The following is a 21,951-nucleotide window of genomic DNA, read 5'->3' as shown; positions in this document are numbered from 1 at the left end:
ATCCTGTATTCAAAATCCTACTATCAGCTCAACAGTATGACAACTAACAACTAAATTGTACTTTACAAAGTGCAGGTGAGTTATGTAGCAGCATGCCAATGACTAAAATGTGTTAGACTCCAATCACCTTTAAAATAAGAGCCGGGTTAGACAGTGCTGTGCGTGTACATTTTGTTGGCGTACACATACAAAGATTATGTAAACAATCACGGCAACACATGACATCCACGACTCCTTTAAACTGTGTGCAATAGTTGGGTAAAATGCCACCAAATAAAACACAAGATAGTAAATCACTCGTTGCTCTTTACCGTCTTGGAGCTGGAGAGCGTTTGTGTCCGTTTATAAGTTTCTCCCCCATCAATACTGATCAGTTCCGCGTCTGCTGGATTAAACGGTGATGGAAACACCACTACGTCACTCTTCAGTGTGTCTGAGCTAAAACACACGTCATACTGCTGAGTAGTTTTAGAGTAAGACCAGCTCCCGTCTGGGTGAGTGGTGATCATGGGGGCGCTGCAGGTGCTAAAAAGACCATCAGTCCTGTGGCATTTCACTGCTATTAAAGTGATGAGACTCACTAGAAAGATTGCTAACACTGAGAGAATGGCGATGAGCAAGTACAGATTAAGATCGGAAAAAGCCTCGTCCTTTAGTGGTACTTGATTTCGGGGTTTCTGCATGTCAGTGACACCTTCAGAAACCACAACATCAATAGACACCGTCGCTGATAGGGAAGGTTCTCCTTCGTCAGACACCATGATGATGAGCGGGTGTGTTTTTAAGTCATCGTCACTCATTCGCCTTTTAGTTCGTATTTCTCCAGAGCTGGCTCCGATCCTGAAGAGATTCGTGCCTTTGGGTTCAGATATGTGGTAAGAGATCAGCGCATTGTAACCAGAATCTGCGTCTACAGCCCGGATCTTGGCCACAAAGTAACCCGCTTCAGCAGAGTAGGGAATGTTCTCAGAATTAACGGAGCCTCGGTCAGAATAAGGCGGGAGAATAACAGGGCTGTTGTCATTCTCATCCCAAATAAAAACGTTAACACTTGTGCTGCTGCTAAGTACAGGGGTTCCCGAGTCGGTGGCCTGGATCAGAAATCTGAACTGTTTAAATTCCTCAAAATTAAACGATTTCGCGCTGAATATTTCACCTGTCTCAGCGTTTATGCTGATATAACTAGACAGGGGAGTGTCGTTATTCTTCACGTCTGCTATGGTGTATTTGATGTCTGCGTTCTCTTTAATGTCTGCATCATGTGCTGTCACTTGTAATATTGTACTGCCAACAAGACTGTTCTCTTTCAGGTAAACGTTTATAACAGGCTCCATGAATTTGGGAGCGTTGTCATTTACATCGGAAATATTAACAGTAAATATAACTGAGTTGGACAAAGGCGGATTCCCTTCGTCTGTAGCTTTAATTGTGATGTTGTATTGAGATGTGCTCTCTCTATCCAGAGGCCCGTCGACCACTAAAGACAAGTAATTGTTGTAAGAGGACTCAAGTTTGAAGGGCGAGGCGTCGGCAATTTGACAGAGTACTACACCATTTTTACCAGCATCTCTGTCAGAAACAGTGATTAAAGCCACAGCTGTTTGCAGCTTGACGTCTTCGGGCAAAGTATTCAGCAGCGGCGTTATTGACATTTCAGGAGCATTGTCATTTAGATCCACAACTTCAATTAGGATTTTGCAGTGACCAACTCTGGGAGGGTTTCCTTTATCCATTGCTTGGACGCGCAGTTCATATGCCGGAGTTTCCTCGTAGTCAATAAGTCCAGTAACAGTTATAACCCCAGAATCAGGGTGAATGGCAAATGGCTGTTTTTGCTTTAAATTGCCATGTCCAGCCAACGAGTAGATAATCTGTCCGTTTAGACCTTCGTCATCATCGGTTGCATTTACTGTAATTACAGTGGTTCCAAATGAGGCATTTTCAAGTAACTTAGTTTTATGCAGTGATTTGCTGAACGTTGGCGTATTGTCGTTGACATCAATGACGTGCACCGTGATATCCAGTGTCCCCGATTTGGGAGGTTTACCCCCATCAACAGCACTTAATACAAGGCGAATTTCGGGTTGTTTCTCTCGGTCTAAAGCCTTCTGCAGTACAAGTTCTGCTGATACACCTTGTTCGTGGCTATTTTGTACATCCAGAGAGAAATGTTCGTTTGGACTGAGTGTGTATGTTCTTACTGCATTGCTGCTAATATCAGCGTCACTGGCCATTTGCAAAAGAAACCGGTCTCCCTGGAAAGCGTGCTCTGTTATGTTTAATGCATACGATTGGACCGGGAAGGTTGGTGGATTGTCGTTGATATCTAAAACATTAATTTCCACTTGACTCATATACGTAGGACCATGCGCTACAACCTCTATCTTCAGAGAACATTTTACATTACCCGGACATAGCTCATCTCGATCTATTCGGCCATTTACCACCAGAACCCCAGTCTTTAAATCGACCTTAAAATACTGTGAATACGGTCCAGGTACAATCTGAAACATACGTGATTCAAGATCCTGAACGTTCAGATTAAGGTCCTTTGCTATATTCCCAATCACTGTTCCTCTATTCACCTCCTCTGTTACTGAATATACTGTCTGGCTGGAATATACATCCCATAAACAAAGGAGCAGTACAACCCGAATCCACCGAAATTCCACATGAAGAAAAAGATCCATGGCTTTCTAGCATTGACAAATGGTTAGCGCACGGAGTCCTCCTTTAAACACACGAGACTCATTCTCAAGTCCAGGCGAACACTAGGAATCTTGCAGTGTTGTATACAATGTTACAATGATTTGCTTAGCCACCCTTCAGTGCGGAAATACTCATAACCTGCAACAACTACAGTCTGCAGCGACATCTCGTGTTTCTTTGCATGTGTGGCATAACAATATGGTGAGTTGATGGGACTACCTCAAGCACGACTACGCCACCCTGGGGATTTCGCCCAGGGAAATAGTTGATTTAATCTAGCACACACACACTAGGGCACACAGGTTGGTGAAACTGAGGAAGCTTAGAGACGTGTTTCCATAAATAATAAATATATGTTTATTAATACACAGGTATAAAATACACACAACACACAAAGACAAGGAATAACAAACACAACAGATGGATGAACACAACACAAACAGACACTGGACTGAGGCTTACCAGTCAGGCAGGAGTTTTAGACAGCAGGGATATATCTCCGGGAGGGGGGGGAACACAGCAACCGTGCACTGCTCACACCAAATGCATATACGGTAAAGGGGTGAATCCACACACAAACACACCAAAAGGGGCTCAAGACCACACACACACACACACGGGAGATATTACCACCGCTAGGGTGGGGAAGGAGGAACTACCGTACCTCGAGCACAGTCAACAGAACATTGAAGACGTAACAAACAGAAACAAAACAAAAGTACCCACACGAAGATGGACACAAATAAACAGAAAAGAAATATGAAAACAGTAACACCACCACGCAGACACAAGCACACGCAGGAGCAGCTGTAACAAACTGCAGCTGCGTGGGAGGAGGACGAGACGTGAAGGAAGACGAGACAAACGATACAGTCACTGTAAGCAAAACAGCAGCGGCAACCCACCCAGGCCAATTCCTATGGGAGAGATGAGAACGTTACCGCCACACAACGTTAATAGTAAATATTAAAACAGAGGCAGCAAGGTAGCCTACCAGGCATCCAAGGGTATGAGACGCAAGATGACAGGCAGCAGCTTCTGTGTCCGCTAGCTAAATACAAAGTGTAATAAACTGTGAGTAGCCAGCTTAAACAGAGTAACCGTTTGTGCAGGTCAAGGACCCAAACATACCTGTTTGCAGCGGCACACAACGAACACGTAATCCGTTTGACTGAACAGGATACGGGGTAATGGCTGGAACCACGATTTAAACAGGCTTAAACACACGACGAAAGGTGAACTGAGCTTTACGCAACAGGTACCATGGAATACGACGCATGCCCAGATGGCACGTAGTTGCCCATATATAGGAGCTAAGGGGAGGCACTTAATTAGGGCTCAATGAGACAGGCGGGGAGAAGCAAACAGACAGAGCAGTGACGTCAGCTTCTACCCGTCCTGCTACACATGCGCCTAAACATTTCAGATCAGCTGAACACTTTGACAACAGTGAAGCTTTGGTATCACATACTTGCTATCTTGTATTTCTGTACAGATGCGAAGGACTTTGAAAAGCAAACATAGATTAGGGTTTTTAAAATAAGGTGCCATCGTTAAGAATACCAGAAGCTTATTTTCAAATGTTGCTTCAAAACACTGTATTATCATATTATCAATGTAAATACCGACTAGTATGACAGTATCGCTGTCCATGGTCCTGAAACCTGACAACCGCAACGATTTCAAAATATATATTTTAATGAACTCTGCCTGTTCTTACTTTCTATTAAAACGATTCAATATTTTAAATATCACATTTCTCTAAAGTAAAAGGGAATATATCAGCAACATCTGAAAGTTCTGATCAGCTGATGCTAAAACAGATTCATCTGCCCATTGTCACGTGTGCTGTCATCAGTCCTTCCAACTTTTTAAAACGTAAACCCATGATGCTGTAATCACATGCAGTAAGTCGGGGGCGTTTCTTGGGACCAGTATATGTAAGCACATATTGTTGTACGGCTAATATCAGGGATTCTACCGATTCATTCACATCAGAAACACGTACAACTACACGTATTGTGCTTGTGAGAGGAGGCGTTCCCTCATCTGTTGCTGTGACTGTGATATTATATTCAGGATTCGTTTCCCTATCCAGTGGCCCTCCAAGTACAAGAGAGTAGTACTTCCCTTGGGATGATTCCAACAGGAAGGGTATGCCACCGGCACTTTTGAAAAGTAAAATATATATACACGTATATATTATATTATAAAATAAATATTCATATTTCTCTACTAATCTGTGGTATGGGTGTAATTCCTGATTCCGATTCCCAAGATTCCGATCATTTCGAGCATTTTTATTATCAAAATAGCTGAATTTGCGCATTTCCGGTTTAAGAGAAAACAGGGACTTGCGGTCAGGTGAGGCAGAAGCATTGGTGTCTATGGGCAAGTGAGGCAGTGCCTCACCTAGGATTGCGCAATCACTCCAAACTTTTGCGCATGCGTAGAACCTTTGCCTTAAGCTCAAAACGCATTGAAAAATCCGAAAGACAGTAAAGACTGTACCTTTGCCTCAATGAATGAGGCGAGCGAAAGGGCACTTGTCGGGTATATGCTGGTTCTGAAGTCAGTCTTCTTCTACACTTCTACGTAAAATGAAATGTGAAATGATTAATAATGGGAGACCAATGCCGGTGTTAACGGTGACACGGTGACACGGTGTAAAAGTTCAATTAGGCAGCGTTCACACTAGACTTATTTTTTAGAAAAAAAAGCGCCACCTTCCGCGCCTTTTGAGCTCTTCAGAATTCATGGATATCATGTGACGTCACTGTCTTTTAAGCACCGCCATAATTGTGTCCGACACAGACTCATCATGGTCACAACCTACGGTCACAACTCACAGAAAGTTCAAAACGCTAGGGGATATGTTGTGCTGTTGAATGCGACAACCTAGATATACAATTGCTAAAGATTTAGGGAATGACTGACCTGTTAAGTGAAATGCAGCACGTTGATACAGTAGTATCTGTAGTAGTGCTGTGTATTATCAAAACTATAGCTACTATCTTGAGCAAGCTACAGTGCTAGCAGTAATAGCTAGCGAGCTGTTTACGGTCACAACCCACAGACAGTCCAAAATGCCCGGGACATGTTGTGCTGTTGGATGCGAGAACAGTCGCAAAAGAAAACCTAGATATACAATTGATACAATTGTGAATAGTTGCTGTGTCTTAGCACTCTACTGATCAAGATAGAGTGCTAATAGCTAGCAAGCTATTTAGCCCTTCGCCCAAGGCTTTGGCTACAACTTGTTAGCCAATATTGGCACTCTTGCCTGCTCAGAAGAGTTTCTGTACGCTTGAAATCTCCGGTTTATGAGGATGGATTATGTACAAGATAAATGTCAATGTCAGGAAAAGAAAGTTGGGGCAGATGCTTTGCAAAAACACAGAGGAATTGTTAATCGCTAACGACTAGAAGCATGCTTACATTAGATAGGTAGCTCAGACACCTCGCAAATCCTCTTAGACGTATTTTTCAGTTACAATAGTGTGGTTTTAATATTGTACAGTGTCTATTTCTCGGTAACTTTCCAAAAATCTAAGCAAAAAAAAGTAAAAGTAAAATCTTCTAGGTTTAAATACGATGATCTACGGAGTTTGGTCGGCCATTTTTTTTTTTAACTAAGGTAGTAGGTTACTAGGGAAGGTACGCGACTACCTACTGTCCTTGTCCTGATTGGTCAGCTGTCAAAAAGACGCTTGACGTCACCCGGCGCTTTTCTGAAAAGTTGAGAATATTGAACTCAAAAAGGCGTTGGAGGTTGTGCTTTTTTAGAGTGTGAACACGGCCTTAGCATAACGGTTGTACGTTTAGCTGTAGGCCTATAGCCTCGTTAAAGTTAGGTTAACAAGTTAGTTGAGTATTGAGCCGCATAACTTATCATAATAAAAAAAAATAATGGTTTTAGACAATAAAACATAAAGTTTTTTTCAGTTCTGGTCAGATGACAATTTTTAAACCATAGACATATATACATTCTATTTTTTTTTTAAACAACTACAGATCGGATTCGGAATGACGTAATCACTTCCGGTCTCTGTGCCTCACCAGCTACGAACCTCACGGCACGTCACTGGCCACCGGGGATGGAGCAGTGTACGTGTCCGTTTTTCCCTCCATCCCGATCTTGAACTGTGATCAGGGCGATTGCAGTGCCTTTCTTTGTATCCTCTCTCACACTCTCCAAAAGGGAGGAGAGTTTGATATCGGGTGCGTTGTCATTCACATCGAGGATCTCCACCAAAACTTTACAGTGTGATGCGAGTGGTGTGTGGCCATGATCCTGGTCCTCCACTCGTAACTCGTATGCACTTGTCTCCTCATAGTCTAGATTCCCAAGTGTTGTGGTTACACCAGTACTTTCATTTATTGCAAATTTCTCAAATATTCTCCTCCGGCCCTGTTTAAATGTGTAAATAAGTTCACCATTTACACCTTCGTCAGCATCAGACGCAGTAACTGTCAGAATAGGTGTACACATTAGGTGTGTGTTCAGGCCTCTGTGTGTACTGCTAACTTGAAAAATGCATTAGGCGACAGCTTATAGGAATGAACAGTGTTGCTGCAAACATCCGGATCATCAGCACTGGGCAACGAGAATTTAGCACCTACCAAGGTAGACTCCGCTATTCTAATGGTTTAAGATCTCCCAGGAAACACTTGTGCATTGTCATTGATGTCAAGTATTTTCACCTCCACACGGTACATTTTCAAAGGGTTATTAACAATTGCCTCCAGGCTTTCGATGCACACAGGACTACTTGGACACATTTCTTCCCGGTCTTTCCTTTGAATGACGAGGAGGGCACCTGTTTTTATTTTTACATGGTAGGAGGAGATTATGGTAGGTGAACTGCAAGTAGACAGCGACACCACGTGGAATATAATAATGCGTATAAAACAGAATCATAGTGTATTTGAAATTAGGTTTTGAATTGTTGGAAGGAGTTTGATCTCATGTCTCAGGAAGATTGCCAAGCATTCCTCATTTATGTGGTAGCAGTTTTCGACCTTTCCCAGGGGAGATACAGTCGTATGCAAAAGTTTAGGCACCCCTGATAATCTTTATTACTTTCATTTATAAATTGTTGGGCGTTTGGATCAGGAACTTCATTTTCACATATATAATACTACATGGACACAGTGATATTTTAGAAGTGAAATAAGGTAAATTAGATAAACAGAGAATATGCCAAATGTATAATGACAGAATTAGACAGGTGCATAAATTTGGGCACCCCAACAGAAAAATCACAATAATAATTACTAGAGCCTCCTTTTGCCAAAATAACAGCCTCTAGACGCTTCTTATAGCCTCTGATGAGTGTTTGGATACTGAATGAAGGTATTTTGGACCATTCTTTCTTACAATACAGCTCCAGCTCTGTAAGGTTTGATGGGTGCCTAGCGTGGACAGCCTGCTTCAAGACATCCCATGTATTTTCAATTATATTCAAGTCTGGGGACTGGGATGGCCATTCTAGAACATTGTAGTTGTCCCTCTGCATAAATGGCTTAGTGGATTTGGAGCAATGTTTCGTGTTATTGTCCTGCTAGAACACCCAACTCCGCCGTAACTTCAGCTTGGTTACAGATTCTTGAACATTATTGTCAAGAATTTGCTGGTACTGAGTTGAATCCATGCGACCATCAACTTTAAATAGATTTCCAGTTCCTGTACTAGCCACACAGTCCCACAGCATGATGGACCCCCCACCTAATTTTACTGTGGGCAGCAAGTGTTTTTCTAGGAATGCTGTATTAATTTGCCTCCATGCGTAACGCCTCTTGTTGTGACCAAATATCTCTATCTTTGTTCCAAAATGAGCCTGGCTTGTTCAAATGTAGTTTGGCAAACCTCAAGCGAGCTTGTTTGTGGCGTGTGTGCGGAAAAGGCTTCTTCTGCATCACTCTCCCATACAGCTGTTTTATGTGCAATGTGCGCTGAATGGTTGAGCAATGCACAGTGACACCATCTGCAGCAAGATGACCTTGCAGCTCTTTGTTATTTTTCTTGGCCTGCCACTTCTAGCCTTAGCAAGAACTGTGCCTGTTGCCTTCCACTTCATAATAAAATTCATCACAGTGGAAACTGATAGCTGAAACCTCCAGGATAACTTTTTGTAGCCTTCCCCTAAATAAAACTGATGAACAATCTTTGTTTTCAGATCATTTGATAGCTGTTTTGATGCCCCCATGTTGCCACTGTTCAGAGGAGAATCAAAGAGAAGCACAACTTGCAATTGGCTACCTTAAATGCCTTTTCTAATGGTTGGATGCACCTTTCTATGGAATTGAAGGCTTGATGAGCTAACCAGACTAATTCTATGTTGCATTTTATCAGCATTGAGTAGGTACAGGTATTCAAATCAACAAAATTATGAGGGTGGCCAAACTTTTGCACAGCCTATTTTTCACATTTGATTTAATTTCACACCAATAAATACTGCTACACTAAATATCTTTGTCTGGAAAACACCCTAGCACTCAGTGATAACTACAAAATAAATATTTGACCACTGTGATCTTTTTTGGTGAAGACAGAGTAAATTATCATGCAGCCTTAGAGGGGTGCCTAAACTTTCGCATACGACTGTATAATTATCTCAGCACCATGGATAGTTCCTGTCGAAAAAACTGTCAAAACCATCCATCAGTACATCACAGATCAGCTGCATTTACAATGACATTAGTTGAGATGAAATGAGAAAGTTAACCCTCCTATGGTGTTCATATTTGTATCACACTTGTTTGTGGGCCTGCTGGACAACCATAAGAATTTATGGAAATACACTGAACAGATGTTGACTTTATCTCAGGTACAAGCAATATATACCATATCATAGTAAATATTTACCATTCTCCTCTGTCAGATAACATGTATCAAGCCAAAGCACTGTTCAGAGTCCCACACCCTGTGGTGGAATATAATGAAGTATTTTTAAGTACATTTTTACAGATCTGTACTTTACTTAGTTAAAAATTATAGTGCATACTTTTTACTTTTGCTCCATTACATTTTGCAGCTATTATCTATACTTTTACTCCGCTAAATTTCTACAATATGTGTTGTTACTCGATACATTTTATGAACACAGTTTTAGCTTTGGTTTAGCTTTTCCTGTTATACCTGAACATTCAACAGACAGCATGACTAACTGCCTATTCAACATGGATCCAGAGTCAGCCTGAACTGAGCCCTCTGATATGAGCCACCCTTGGCCCTTGTTAAAAGATATGTTCGAGTTCAAAGGCCCCAAGAATGACTCGTGGAGGTTTCAAGTAGTTTCCTGTCTGCCTCAAATTAAGAAGTTGCTAGCCTTCAATAATTCGTCCTCAATTTTAAAGTAGCAAATCGAGATAAGCAGAGTGATTGCTATGCTAAGTTAATGTCCCTGAATTTTGAATATTGATATATGTATTTAATTTGTTTACTGACATGATATTATAATGTTGTATAGGAAATGCATGTTGACATACAGCAGTAGCATCAAAATAACATGATTGTATCTTCATTATATATAAGCTATAACGTAGTTGTAAGGTCAAGCTGGTAGGTTAGCTATGTCAAGGTAGCGTGCCATGTTCTGTCCAGTTTTACAATTACATTTGTTTTTCATGTTCCATGTTTCCCTTTTTTACACATTAACAATTAAATAAAAGATTTACAGATATAACATGTTGTCTTTATTGGTTTGGCTTAATGGTATTAACATTGCAAATAATCCCTGGTTGATAACTTGTCATCCGCAGAATTGTAAGATAGAGTGTGAACAGTATTACAGATTGTAGGCACAATAAGTACAACAACCTTTCCAATTAACACATGCTTTTGCTTATAATTATTACTAGTAGTGACATCTGTAGAGGCATTTATTACCAGTAGCCATTTCTTTATCAAAATGCACAGCCTATACATTGAGAGACAACCCATTGCGTGAGTACTTTTACTTTTCATACTCAAAGTAAATTTAAAGTAAGTACTTTTTACTTTTACTTAATTATGATTGTTGATGTAGTACTTTTACTTTTATTTTCCTGGGTACTTGTACTTTTACTTAAGTACTCAACTTCATTACTTCCTCCACCACTTCCCACACCCCACTCAAAATGAGGAAGGAGACTGATTCCTGTGCCTGAAATATAAACTTTTCGTCAACTTCGTCCTTGTGTTTAAGCAGTTTCACTCAATACATAGGGTATCTGTATTTTATCTGATCACATATTGTACCAGGTTTGCCTTTATCCCACTACACACATTGTGCGTTAATGTTCTTCACAAAACCATGAGCCGAGGCACAAAAGTCGGGTCAGGCTGAAATGATTTATTGATCCATGTCATGTTTTAATAAACATTGAAAAGGACCCAAACGCTACAGGAGGGCTAACAGCACTCTGGTTGTCACCTCGACTCTCCTTGCCTTCTGTGCTCCTCATTGGAACTCAACACATCTGTGGCCTAATATCTGTGATACTGACTTGTCCTTACTGGTTGTAAGATGCTTATAGCTGATGACAAGACAAGATGGTAGTGGGTAGAGGCCACTGAAGATAGAGACTCAAAGTGGTGAGCAGCTCCTTACGGGAGCTAAGATATGGTCTTTCTGGTTTTGTTTTAGCTTGTGGAGCCATAGACGTATTATGAAACCATGGGCCCCTGGGCCTGGACAAACACCATTAGGCGTAAATACATTTTACCAACAATGTGTTGGATTTTGGGGCAGGGGAAGCTGAATGGGCTGTTTATCCTGTCCTTTGAAATAGCAAATCATGCATCACCAATTTTATGTTTGAAAGCCGTTGTTCGGCAGGTGTGCTGTGCCTCTGGCTGTGTTCAGTCAGCTTCTCGGTCTTGACGTTCAAATTCTGCGTCTAAACTAGCTATATCGTATTGTCGCATCACATGTTCAAATAGAGACTTGACATTGGACAACAAGAAAAATAAGAAATGATTCATTAAATTGAATCGGTTTTTTAATAGTTTCTATAGTTTATGTACGAAAATGATGATGATGATGATGAAACCATGACAGAGACAGGTTTGCCATTTTGAGAGGATACACAGCATATCCTGATAAATCCCAAACAAATGAACCGTTGATCAATGCCACATTTTACTAGCGACACTCTTGACATTCAAATGTCCGAGGAAAGTAATAAGGAAAGGCCTGCTTAGCCTACGATCCCTCCGCGCTGGCTGCATTGGCTTTAATTATTAATATTATTAAGCCAACAGCAAATGACCAAATACACCTTGTTCAACCATGATGAGATGCATAGCAGCAACTTCACGCAGAGGCTCTGGCTAAGGGGCCCGGTAGGCCCATTCGGTAATCCATCCCTGTATGGGGCCATCACTTTAAACCAACAATAGAAAGACATGTTGCATCAACATTTGAACTGTAATGTACTGTAATGTGTATTGGTTGCTAAAAGTGCAAAGTCTTTAGTAAATTAATTAGAATAAAGCAATTTTCTTGATCTTGACCTGCTCCGTTTCCTTTGGCTTTATCTGTTGTTTTAAAAGATGTTGTCAAATCCTCTCCGGATGTCAGAAGACACGGGCATCAATAGATAGATGAATTAGGAATTGTGTGAAATGTACAACTCTCTCCCTCTCTATCTAACTATCTGTCTATCTATCTATCTAATTTCTTTGTCATTCTCATTATCCCTTTTCTGTAAACGCTGTGAGTCAGAGGGGAACATACATATGTTGTTTCTGTCCAGGTTACTGATGATTTTTGACCCCATGGACCACTTTTCCATGTACACTTGAACATAACTGAAAGGTTTAGCTTGGAGAACCAATCTGGGTGTATTGTATGTCTTTCCACTATGTGATCCAAACTTTCATCAATGGCATAACCTCATGAAACAACAGAATCTGAAATAACAGAACCCCTAAATTCAGGAAATGATGTATTTTCCGTGTATTATAATGTGAATGTTAGGATTTCGTAAAAAAAAATTAAATCCCTCATTCTATCTTCCCTTTCTGCATCAGAAGCAACGTCGTTAGATGATACTACTTGTTACTACTTGATACTACTCTTTTTTAGGTACAGCCCTTACAGGCTGCAGAAACAGGAGGTTCAACAGAGAACCGATAGATCAGCAGCTCCCCTTGGTGGCCATGAGAATAAAATTGTGAAAATAACTCTCTCTCTCTCTCTATAGAGACTGGTGATCTACTATGAGCTGCACAGCATCCCAATGTAATTTAAAGCTGTACTAGGTTAAAGGTGGTAGTGGAACATTCTTTTTTTATTCCAGTGACCTGTACATGAACCTTGTTAGTTAAACTGTGATTAAAGATGGATAGATAAACCTCATAGCAATGCCCAGTGTGCATGATAAGTCTCATCCATTATGTCACTGGAAAACGTTTCCCATGTCAGCTAAAGGTATGATAAAAATGACTATATCAATCTTTTAAAATGTTTTTCAGTACTTGGTGTACAGAATGCAACACCCCATATCAAAAAGACGATCCTTAAGCCTTTAAATGTGCACTCCTCTTTTGGGGGTTTCACAGTCTTGTGGACTACAGTGCATTTAACTGTGTGTGTTATGCCACATACTGTACGACAATTGACAGAATCTTTAGACCTTTGAAAATGTAAAAAAAATGCTAAATTAAATGCTGGTGCCTTCAATTGCAGCATATCGTGGCACCTATATGTTCAGATGAATATTGCTTAATGTCACACTGGATAAAATTAGAAAAATTCCACCTTAGGATTCCAAACAGTCATTTTAATTCCTCTTCAAAAAAGTATTATTTTTTAACAAAATTACACAATGGTTGGCACCCTCAAGAAATTCTTGTAAACAAAATGTAACAGAAGCATTTTTTTATTTATATTTTACTTGATTCAATTTGCTAAGAGTGTTTAGGAAACGTATTGTACAAATATGAGGTGACACAGAAGCCAAATTACCTTAATCATTCTGCAACTGGGAAAGATAAGAGAACACAAAAATCTAATAAGGGAAATGTGTGATGACCTTCATAAGTCAGGGAATGGCTATACAAAAACTGCCTAAAAATGCCCATATCTATATTTGTCAGGGCAAAAAAATTATTAAAATTAAAGCAAAAAACAACTGGATCTTGCTTGGAAGAGGACTGACGTTTTTTGCCCCAAAGGACAGTGTGGAGGATGGTAAGAGCTGCATAAAACCCAGCAAGGATGTTGGAGAGTTATAAAAAAAGAAAGTCACCAAGAGTCAAAAACTACCATCAGGCGCCACCTCCATGCCAACAGATTATTTGAAAGGAATGTCAGAAAAACGCTGTTCCTGTTGTTTAACCACAAACATGAGGACCTGGAGTTTGCTAAATACACTGGGACTTCAAATGGAACTGTGTTCCATGGTGTGCTGAAACGAAAATTTAGTTTTTTGGCATCAAACACTGAAGGTGGCTGTGGTGTATGAAGAAGGATTAATATACTGAAAAGAACCCGATCCCCACTGCTGAGTATGGTGGAGGGTCTGTTATTCTGTGAGGACTGTTTTCCCTTTAGAGGCCCTGGGAACCTTGTTAGGGTACATGGCAGCAAGGACTCCATGAAATACAGTATGTTTGACAGTTTGTTAAATAAAATGTGTGAAGTAATTGTGATTTACGTCACTGTGAGTGCTCCACAATACTTTAAACATAGGCGAGAGGGAGAGAGGAGAGAGGTGTGGAGTGATGAAATTCAGTTAGATGGGAAACTGTATGGCGGAGGGGAACCTAAAGTACTTAATGTTGCACCTTTCAAGAACACTGAACATAAAAAGTTTAAAGGAAAAAAACAGTTCCTCAATTGCAATAGGATAGCACTGCAATGTATTCTCTCTCAAAGGGTAAAGTAAAAGAAAGTGTTACATCCAATTGTTGGACTGGTTGCTAAAGCTATTAATTGGCCCTATGAAAGACCAAAAGGTCAAAGTCTTAGTGTGAAGCTACTTAGTTCAATTTGGAGATGTAATAGGGGTGATATACAACCGTTAGTGAAGAGTATTTATAGTCAAAAAGAAAATAACACTAAGATGTATTTAACCACCACCACCAGAGACACATCAGGTATACAATCTGAGGCTGGTCAATAATTAGATGACATGGAATCACCATTAATCCATAATTTCCTCTTGAATTTCAACAGAGACTTCATAATAGGTATAATTGGGTATAATTTGACTACATTGGACCTATACTGAATCCAAAAAAGGAGAATATAGAAAATATAGGCCTACACTGTTAATACAAATAGCACCAATGAAAATATAGACAGTTTGAGAGGATGCATGTCTACAGAAGATTTGATTTAAAGTGATGTCAAACTTGTGCTTGTGTAGTCCTGGTTATTCAAGTTTTTTTTTTCAATCTTATACAGGCCTGCCTAGTCAATGGTATCTTATAACCGTTATAAAGTAACTTCTAAACAGTACCAAATATTTATACTATATGCAATGGTCATGTTTTTGTAATCATGTTTTGCTTTTGTAATGCAAATACATTATTTTTAAACTAGGCCTATTTAAACGAAATAATGTTCTAAAACAAGTTAATATAATGCACAGATAACAAAATACTATTATAAACAATGATCTAGCGCAGGGGTGCCCAAATTCTTTCTTGTCAGGGGCCAAATATTAATCGGAGTGGAGGGCCGCGGGCCAAAACCAGAGTTTCATGTTAGGTCAGGTCCCATTATATTGAAATGTATTGCATATGTGTACCCAATTAACATTACCATTAATATGACTCCAAAGGCTACCTCCACAAACATTTGTTAAGCTAACACGAACAGGTGAAACTTGTAGCAAGAGAGCGTCATGCCTTGACCTCAACTGAAGGACAGACTGCCCCAACTCAGATAGAGAGAGAGAGAGCTTGCACATTGACTACTGGTTGATTTCATATTTCAAATCAACATTCTTTACACAAACATAAGTAAGGTACTTACAGTTGGCAGTTGCTAAACTCGTGTTGACATGTGTGAATTTGAACTCATGAATATGAACTTGTTCTACCTTTTCCCATTATACATGTAAGTTGAGAAGACTATAACATCAGCTAGATAACTAGCTATCATTTCATGCAAACGGAGCTCTTCCATTTAAATCGTTTAAGGTTAAGGTAAAAGCTAGCTAGTTAGCTAGCATAGCAACAAGATAACCATAGATATGGATCTGTATTGACAAAAGGTCAATAGCGCCCCCCTTGACCCATCTGAAACAATGTTAAAACTGTGGCCAAGCAGTGAACTGCAACCAGTCTTAGTTAAATATGACGTTGAAACAGAGACCCTGTTAAAAATGGGTTAAAATGCTGTCTAACGAATGACGTTCTAACTATAATTCTGACCGGAGCGCGGGCCAAAATAAATCCAGCGCGGGCCACATTTGGCCCGCGGGCCCCAAATTGGGCAGCCCTGATCTAGCGAGTAGACAGACTCAGACCTTATAATGAGAAATGGGCTACTATAGCTTTCAAACACGCTTCCAACTATTTTCCCCATCATTACGACAAATTAGCCTGGATACCAGCCTGAACTCCGCCCACAAAATTTTTGGTCTGGGAGATTCAGTCTGGAGTCGAGCTAGTTGGGAGGGATTCAAGCCCACCGAAAAGTGATCTGACCAATAAAATTGTAAGGGCGGGCTTTATACGTTGATGGACAGATATAGATAGAATCATAGATATATAGAATTACTAGATAACTCACGGCGGAGTCTAGAACGTCCGCAGAGGTCGGCCATCTTACCCCGGGCAGATCGCTCACCGTAACATTGTGGTGGTAGTGAAAAATGTACTTTTTAAATAACCATAGCTTGCTCAATTTTCAACCGATTTTTAAACGGGTTGGTTTGTTATAAACGTCAGAGATGTAGCTATGACACTATATACGTATGAATAATCATTTAATGTTCTAAACAATAGAATAATTATTCTAAGTATGTACAATATACGACAATTCAGCATGATGTCACAATAACAAATATCTTACTTCCGGGTGGCAAACTTCGCCCCTGCCCATAGTAAACCTTAATAAACCAATAGGATTTTCCATGTAATTTAACAAAGGTACGAACGAGTTTAATCATAATTATGAATATGATTACAACACGTTTTATGCGGATGATCTTGTCAACTGAAAAAAATAGACGTTCCTGATTTCGTTGCTGTTGATATTTGTTAGCGAATAACGGTAATATTGCATCGACCAAGTCATTGAAGAACATTGAAGTAAAGTCGTAGTGACTGAGATCGCTACAATATCCAACTTAACATGAACGATTTTCAGGACTGTTTGTAGCTTTCCAGCTATTTGTGTGGACACAAGAATTTGTCCATACAGATATAAATAAAGTAGCCTACCTATCTATTTCACAATAAGTATCGTATTATAACTTTACATACTTTAACTGTAATAATCACAATATCATGTTGTAATGTAGAATTTACTGTGAAATCAATAGACACAGTAAGTTACTGTGAAAAAAATGATACAGTGATTTCACAGCATTTTGTTATTCCACAGTAATATACTCTATTCAAATCCTCCTTTGAGATAACCCAATACATTACTGTAAATTTGAACAACTGCGCTGCATTGTGGGCTGAAGAAGAGACAGTTGAACTTGGATCCACGGAGGATGATAGAAGAGCTCGAAGGTAAGTTTGACAGACAGCTTGTCACAACTTTATAATATTGTTTGTTGTCTGGGTTAGTAAATGAACGATGTTTTGGATCAAGTGTGCGAGTTATTCGATGAAGAATACGCGAATTAGCGTGAAAGTTAAAGTTAGCTAACGTTGGCCACCAGCTGCAGTAACCAGCTAAGTCATTTTAAAGGCGTTTCCCCCCGCGAAGCTTTGCCTCATATCTTTGGAAAGCTCAAATTACGTGTTTTCGTAATGGTCCCCTGATGTCTTTAAGAAGCATAGCGTGCCAGTTATTTGGTCGAGAATACGCAGTTATTAGTGCAAATATGCGCAAAAGTGAGCTAATGTTAGCCTCCAGCTGCAGCAACTAAGTAATTTCAAAGCTGTGTTTCTCCAAAAAGCTCGCATCACAGACAATACAGTATTTTATATCTTAGGAAGGTGCAAACTATGTGTTTTCATTTGGTGGTCTTTACATGTCAATAGGAAGGATATGCATGAGTATTTGCTAGACTACTATCTCTCAGTATCTGTCAGTAATTGCTCTCCATTCTTTTTCAAAGGCAGTTAACAAGAGTGGAGCAGGCTGTTGAGGTAAAAAGAACACCTTGCCAAAGGGGCAAAAAACGATTTCATCTGATGGGGAAAATAAGTGTTTCTCTTTTTACTATTGTACTTTGATCCGTCATTGAATGTTTCATCAAACTAGCAAATTACATTTTGATCAAATTAAGCTTATATTCATGAATCACTACAAAGTTGCTATAGTTGATATTTATATTTAAGGATGATATTTTCTTAAAATATATTTATGAACTGTATTTTAAGGTCTTTGCCCTACGATGGAAGCCAATTTCTTATATCAATCTGGCTTTGCTTTCAATACTAATTTATTTGGTGTACGATTTGGTTAAAGGGGAAGGGGCACCACTGCATGTGCCTTTAAAAACAATGCAATATAAAATCTGTAAAACTGAAAGTTGTCTTTGCTTATTGTTTACAGGTGCATCTTGGGCATTTACTCAGAACAAGGCTCGAAGGAGAGGCGTGGACTTTGAGTGGTCTTTGTAAATGTGAATTTGTCGTGTGCATTTTTATAAATCACAGTTTACAAGTCAAATTTGCAGTATTTTGCAGAGTTATTTAAATTGTAAATGTACAGTGCATTTCTGGCTACTAGTTGCATTACCTTTACAGTAAAAAGCATAACAAAACAGACAAATACTGTAATTTATATACAGCAAGACGATGTAATTCCACAGCTACATACCGCTATATCACAGTAATCCAATGGCATGACAACTGTGAAGTTACAATATACCGCTGTAGTTGCATTGCATTTTGCTGTGAAATGTTTACATGTAATTACTGTGAAACATGTACAGTACTTTACTGTGAAATATTTAAAATAAATAACTGTGAAATTACTGTGAAAGCAATGCAACTAGTAGCCAGTAATTTACTGTAAAAGTACAGTACCCACAACCTCTCCGGTCAGCCAGGTCTGCCTGTGTCTGCCTCTTTCGATGGCGAGGCGGTGCTTGTACATTGTCATGGTTTTCCTGAGTTTTTGTGTTTTGTTAACTGTCTTTTACTGTATTCAGGTAATAAAAACACCTTGTGCATGTGTGTATTTATTACACCTATCTGTTCTGTTTAATGTTATTTTCATATGAAAACCCATGGTTATAATTATAATTATTCATAAGTATGCAGTGTCATAAATACATCTCTGTACAGGGTGGGGATTTCAACATGCATCATTTCTTGATGTATATTTGTATAGGGAAATATTGTACCTACTTTATATCATTATTGTCAGTGAAGCACAGTTGCAAGCCAGTTTAAAGACATATTATGACGTCATGATGGCCCAATGTAAGTCAATGGGAAACATTTTATTAGTTTTTCTTTAATGTTTTAAAAAGTATAACGTTTAAAAATATGAGATACATAATCCTAGTGTCCTTTACAAGACCTACACAACACATTTTGAATGAAGTTTCTACGTTAAGGTGTTCGAGCTGAATTAAGCACAGAAGTCTGTACAAAGAATAATAAGTATAAGAAACGAAGGAATAACAATACGGGGCATTTCATGCACTGTAAGTATTTATATTTATATAGTGTCATAGCTACATCTCTGACGTTTATAACAAACCAACCCGTTTAAAAATCGGTTGAAAATTGAGCAAGCTATGGTTATTTAAAAAGTACATTTTTCACTACCACCACAATGTTACGGTGAGCGATCTACCCGGGGTAAGATGGCCGACCTCTGCGGACGTTCGACTCCGTTGGCCGGCAACGCGGATAATGTATCTAGTAATTCTATATGTCTATGGATAGAATAGCCATCGGACAAAGATGGCGCCGTCTCGGGAGCTTAGTGGGACATATTTTATATGATTTAAGCTATCTACACGACTTTTTTTATGTCTACATTGACTCGGTTAGTTGTGTATACGCAAAACGAGTGTTGCCAAAGTTTGTAGGTCTTAACTGAAGCACTCTAGACCATTATTGATCGGTTATGCTAACGCGTAGACAAAAAAAACATTGAAACAAATGGTAGCTTCTAGCCTTGAGTGCTAATTAAGTAACGTGAGCAGGCATATCTCAACAGATATTGATAGCGCATTCATTTTGAAAGAGGAACAGAGAAACGCGATCAAGGCATTTGTCGATTGAAACGATGTTTTTGCCGTCCTTTCTACGGGATCAGGTAAAAGTTTAATCTACCAGATGGTAATAATACTACGTTGCTCTGATTGGTTCTAGGTATCCAATTCAGCAAAGAGGAATTTTCTTTCCTGGTTCGTTGAAACACGCCCCATAATCACAGCCCAATGGTTCGGTCTCAGACTCATATTCTGACTAGAATTATGAGTATGACATCGTCAGGCTAACGACAAATGCAACAAAAACTCGTTCCATAAAAATTTTTTTTTTATAAAACAGTCGATTTACAGGGCTGTTTGTTAAAAAAAAACTTTCAGTTGATACAACAAACTTATTTTACTTCCTCGTTTCGTTGTACTTCCTGGGGTTATTGTGGGTTATCGTCGCTATTAGAACGGAACCTGGAAAAGTGTACGTGTCCGTTTTGTCCTCCATCCCGATCTTGAACTGTGATCAGGGCGATTGCAGTGCCTGCAGGACGATTTTCAGTACACTCTCCAAAAGAGAGGAGAGATTGAAAGCGGGTGCGTTGTCATTCACATCGAGGATCTCCACCAAAACTTTACAGTTGTTTGCGATTGGTGTGTGGCCACGATCCTGGGCCTCCACTAGCAACTCATACGCACTTGTCTCCTCATAGTCCAGATTCCCAAGTGTTGAGATTACACCAGTACTTTCATGTATTGCAAATTTCTCAAGTATTCCCCCCCGGCCCTGTTTAAATGTGTAAATGAGTTCACCATTTACACCTTCGTCAGCATCAAACGCAGTAACTGTAAGAATAGGTGTACCACTAGGTGTGTGTTCAGAAACCTGAACCTTATAGATAGATTGAGAGAACTCGGGTGCGTTGTCATTGGCATCTAAGACATCAATGGTCAGTTCCGTAGTCCCAGATCTGGGCGGGTTTCCGCCATCGACAGCAGTCAATATGAGATTTATTGCAGCTTGTTTTTCCCGATCTAGCGCTTTTTGCAACACTAACTCCGCAGACGGGCCTTGGTCGGCCTCCGTTTGTACTGCTAAATTGAAAAATGCATTAGGTGACAGTTTATAGGAATGAACAGTGTTGCTGCCAACATCTGGATCATCAGCGCTGAGCAACGGGAATTTAGCGCCTAGCCAGCTAGACTCCGCTATTTTAATGGTTTGAGATCTCCCAGGAAACAGGGGTGCATTGTCATTGATGTCAAGTATTTTCACCTCCACACTGTACATTTTTAAAGGGTTATTAACAACTGCCTCCAGGCTTTCGATGCACACAGGACTTCTAGGGCAAATTTCTTCCCGGTTAATATTTTTAATGACAATGAGAGCACCGGTTAGTAAATTCACTTCAAAATGTTTCTTTGCAGAGCCTGAGACGATCTGAAGCATACGCCCCTCCAATTCAGACACTTTCAAGTTCAGATCCTTCGCTAAATTTCCAACAAAGGTCCCTGGGCTTACCTCCTCAGCTATGGAGTAAGTAATTTGTGCCGACAGTCCTTTGCAAAAACTAAGAGCTATCCAAAACAGACTTGCAATGCAAAAACGTTCTCTTGTCTTGAATACTTCCATTGTTTTGCAGTCGTGTACACAAAACCAGCTGTGTAGAAAATGTTATATTTACACAGTAATAAGTTCAAAGAGGTTTTGCGCAAACAGGACAACTATATCACATTCCTGCGAAACACGTCATGGTAAAAGAAGCACGGTGGTTGGGGCTGGGGCTCATAGACACGTATTCTATGTCTATGCTGGGGCTTCCCATGGTAGGAGGAGATCAGAGTAGGTGAACTGCAAGTAGACAGCGACACCACGTGGAATATAATAATGCGTATAAAACAGAATCATAGTGTGTTTGAAATAAGGTTTTGAATTGTTGGAAGGAAGATTGCCAAGCA

At 39.8% G+C, this 21,951-nt stretch overlaps 2 protein-coding genes across 2 annotated transcripts; both read right to left on the bottom strand.

Moving 5' to 3' along the window:
* Positions 1-293: 293 nt before the first annotated feature.
* On the bottom strand, positions 294-2,690 carry LOC308370865 (protocadherin alpha-2-like; the record flags this gene model as incomplete). The annotated part of the gene is made up of 1 exon (XM_080845593.1): positions 294-2,690. The coding sequence occupies one exon, from the start codon at positions 2,688-2,690 to the stop codon at positions 294-296; it is 2,397 nt and encodes a 798-aa protein (XP_080701719.1).
* A 4,100-nt stretch (positions 2,691-6,790) lies between these two features.
* LOC308370855 (protocadherin gamma-C3-like) lies at positions 6,791-21,625 on the bottom strand (the record flags this gene model as incomplete). Its single annotated transcript, XM_080845579.1, has 2 exons — positions 6,791-7,120; positions 20,558-21,625. The coding sequence occupies 2 exons, from the start codon at positions 21,623-21,625 to the stop codon at positions 6,791-6,793; spliced, it is 1,398 nt and encodes a 465-aa protein (XP_080701705.1).
* Between the last annotated feature and the right edge of the window lie 326 nt (positions 21,626-21,951).

This window comes from Sprattus sprattus, assembly GCF_963457725.1.
Source record: "Sprattus sprattus genome assembly, chromosome: 1".
NCBI classification, from domain to species: domain Eukaryota; kingdom Metazoa; phylum Chordata; class Actinopteri; order Clupeiformes; family Clupeidae; genus Sprattus; species Sprattus sprattus.
The sequence above is the reverse complement of the archived record's forward strand: the minus strand, read 5'-3'. Positions and strand labels throughout refer to the sequence as shown.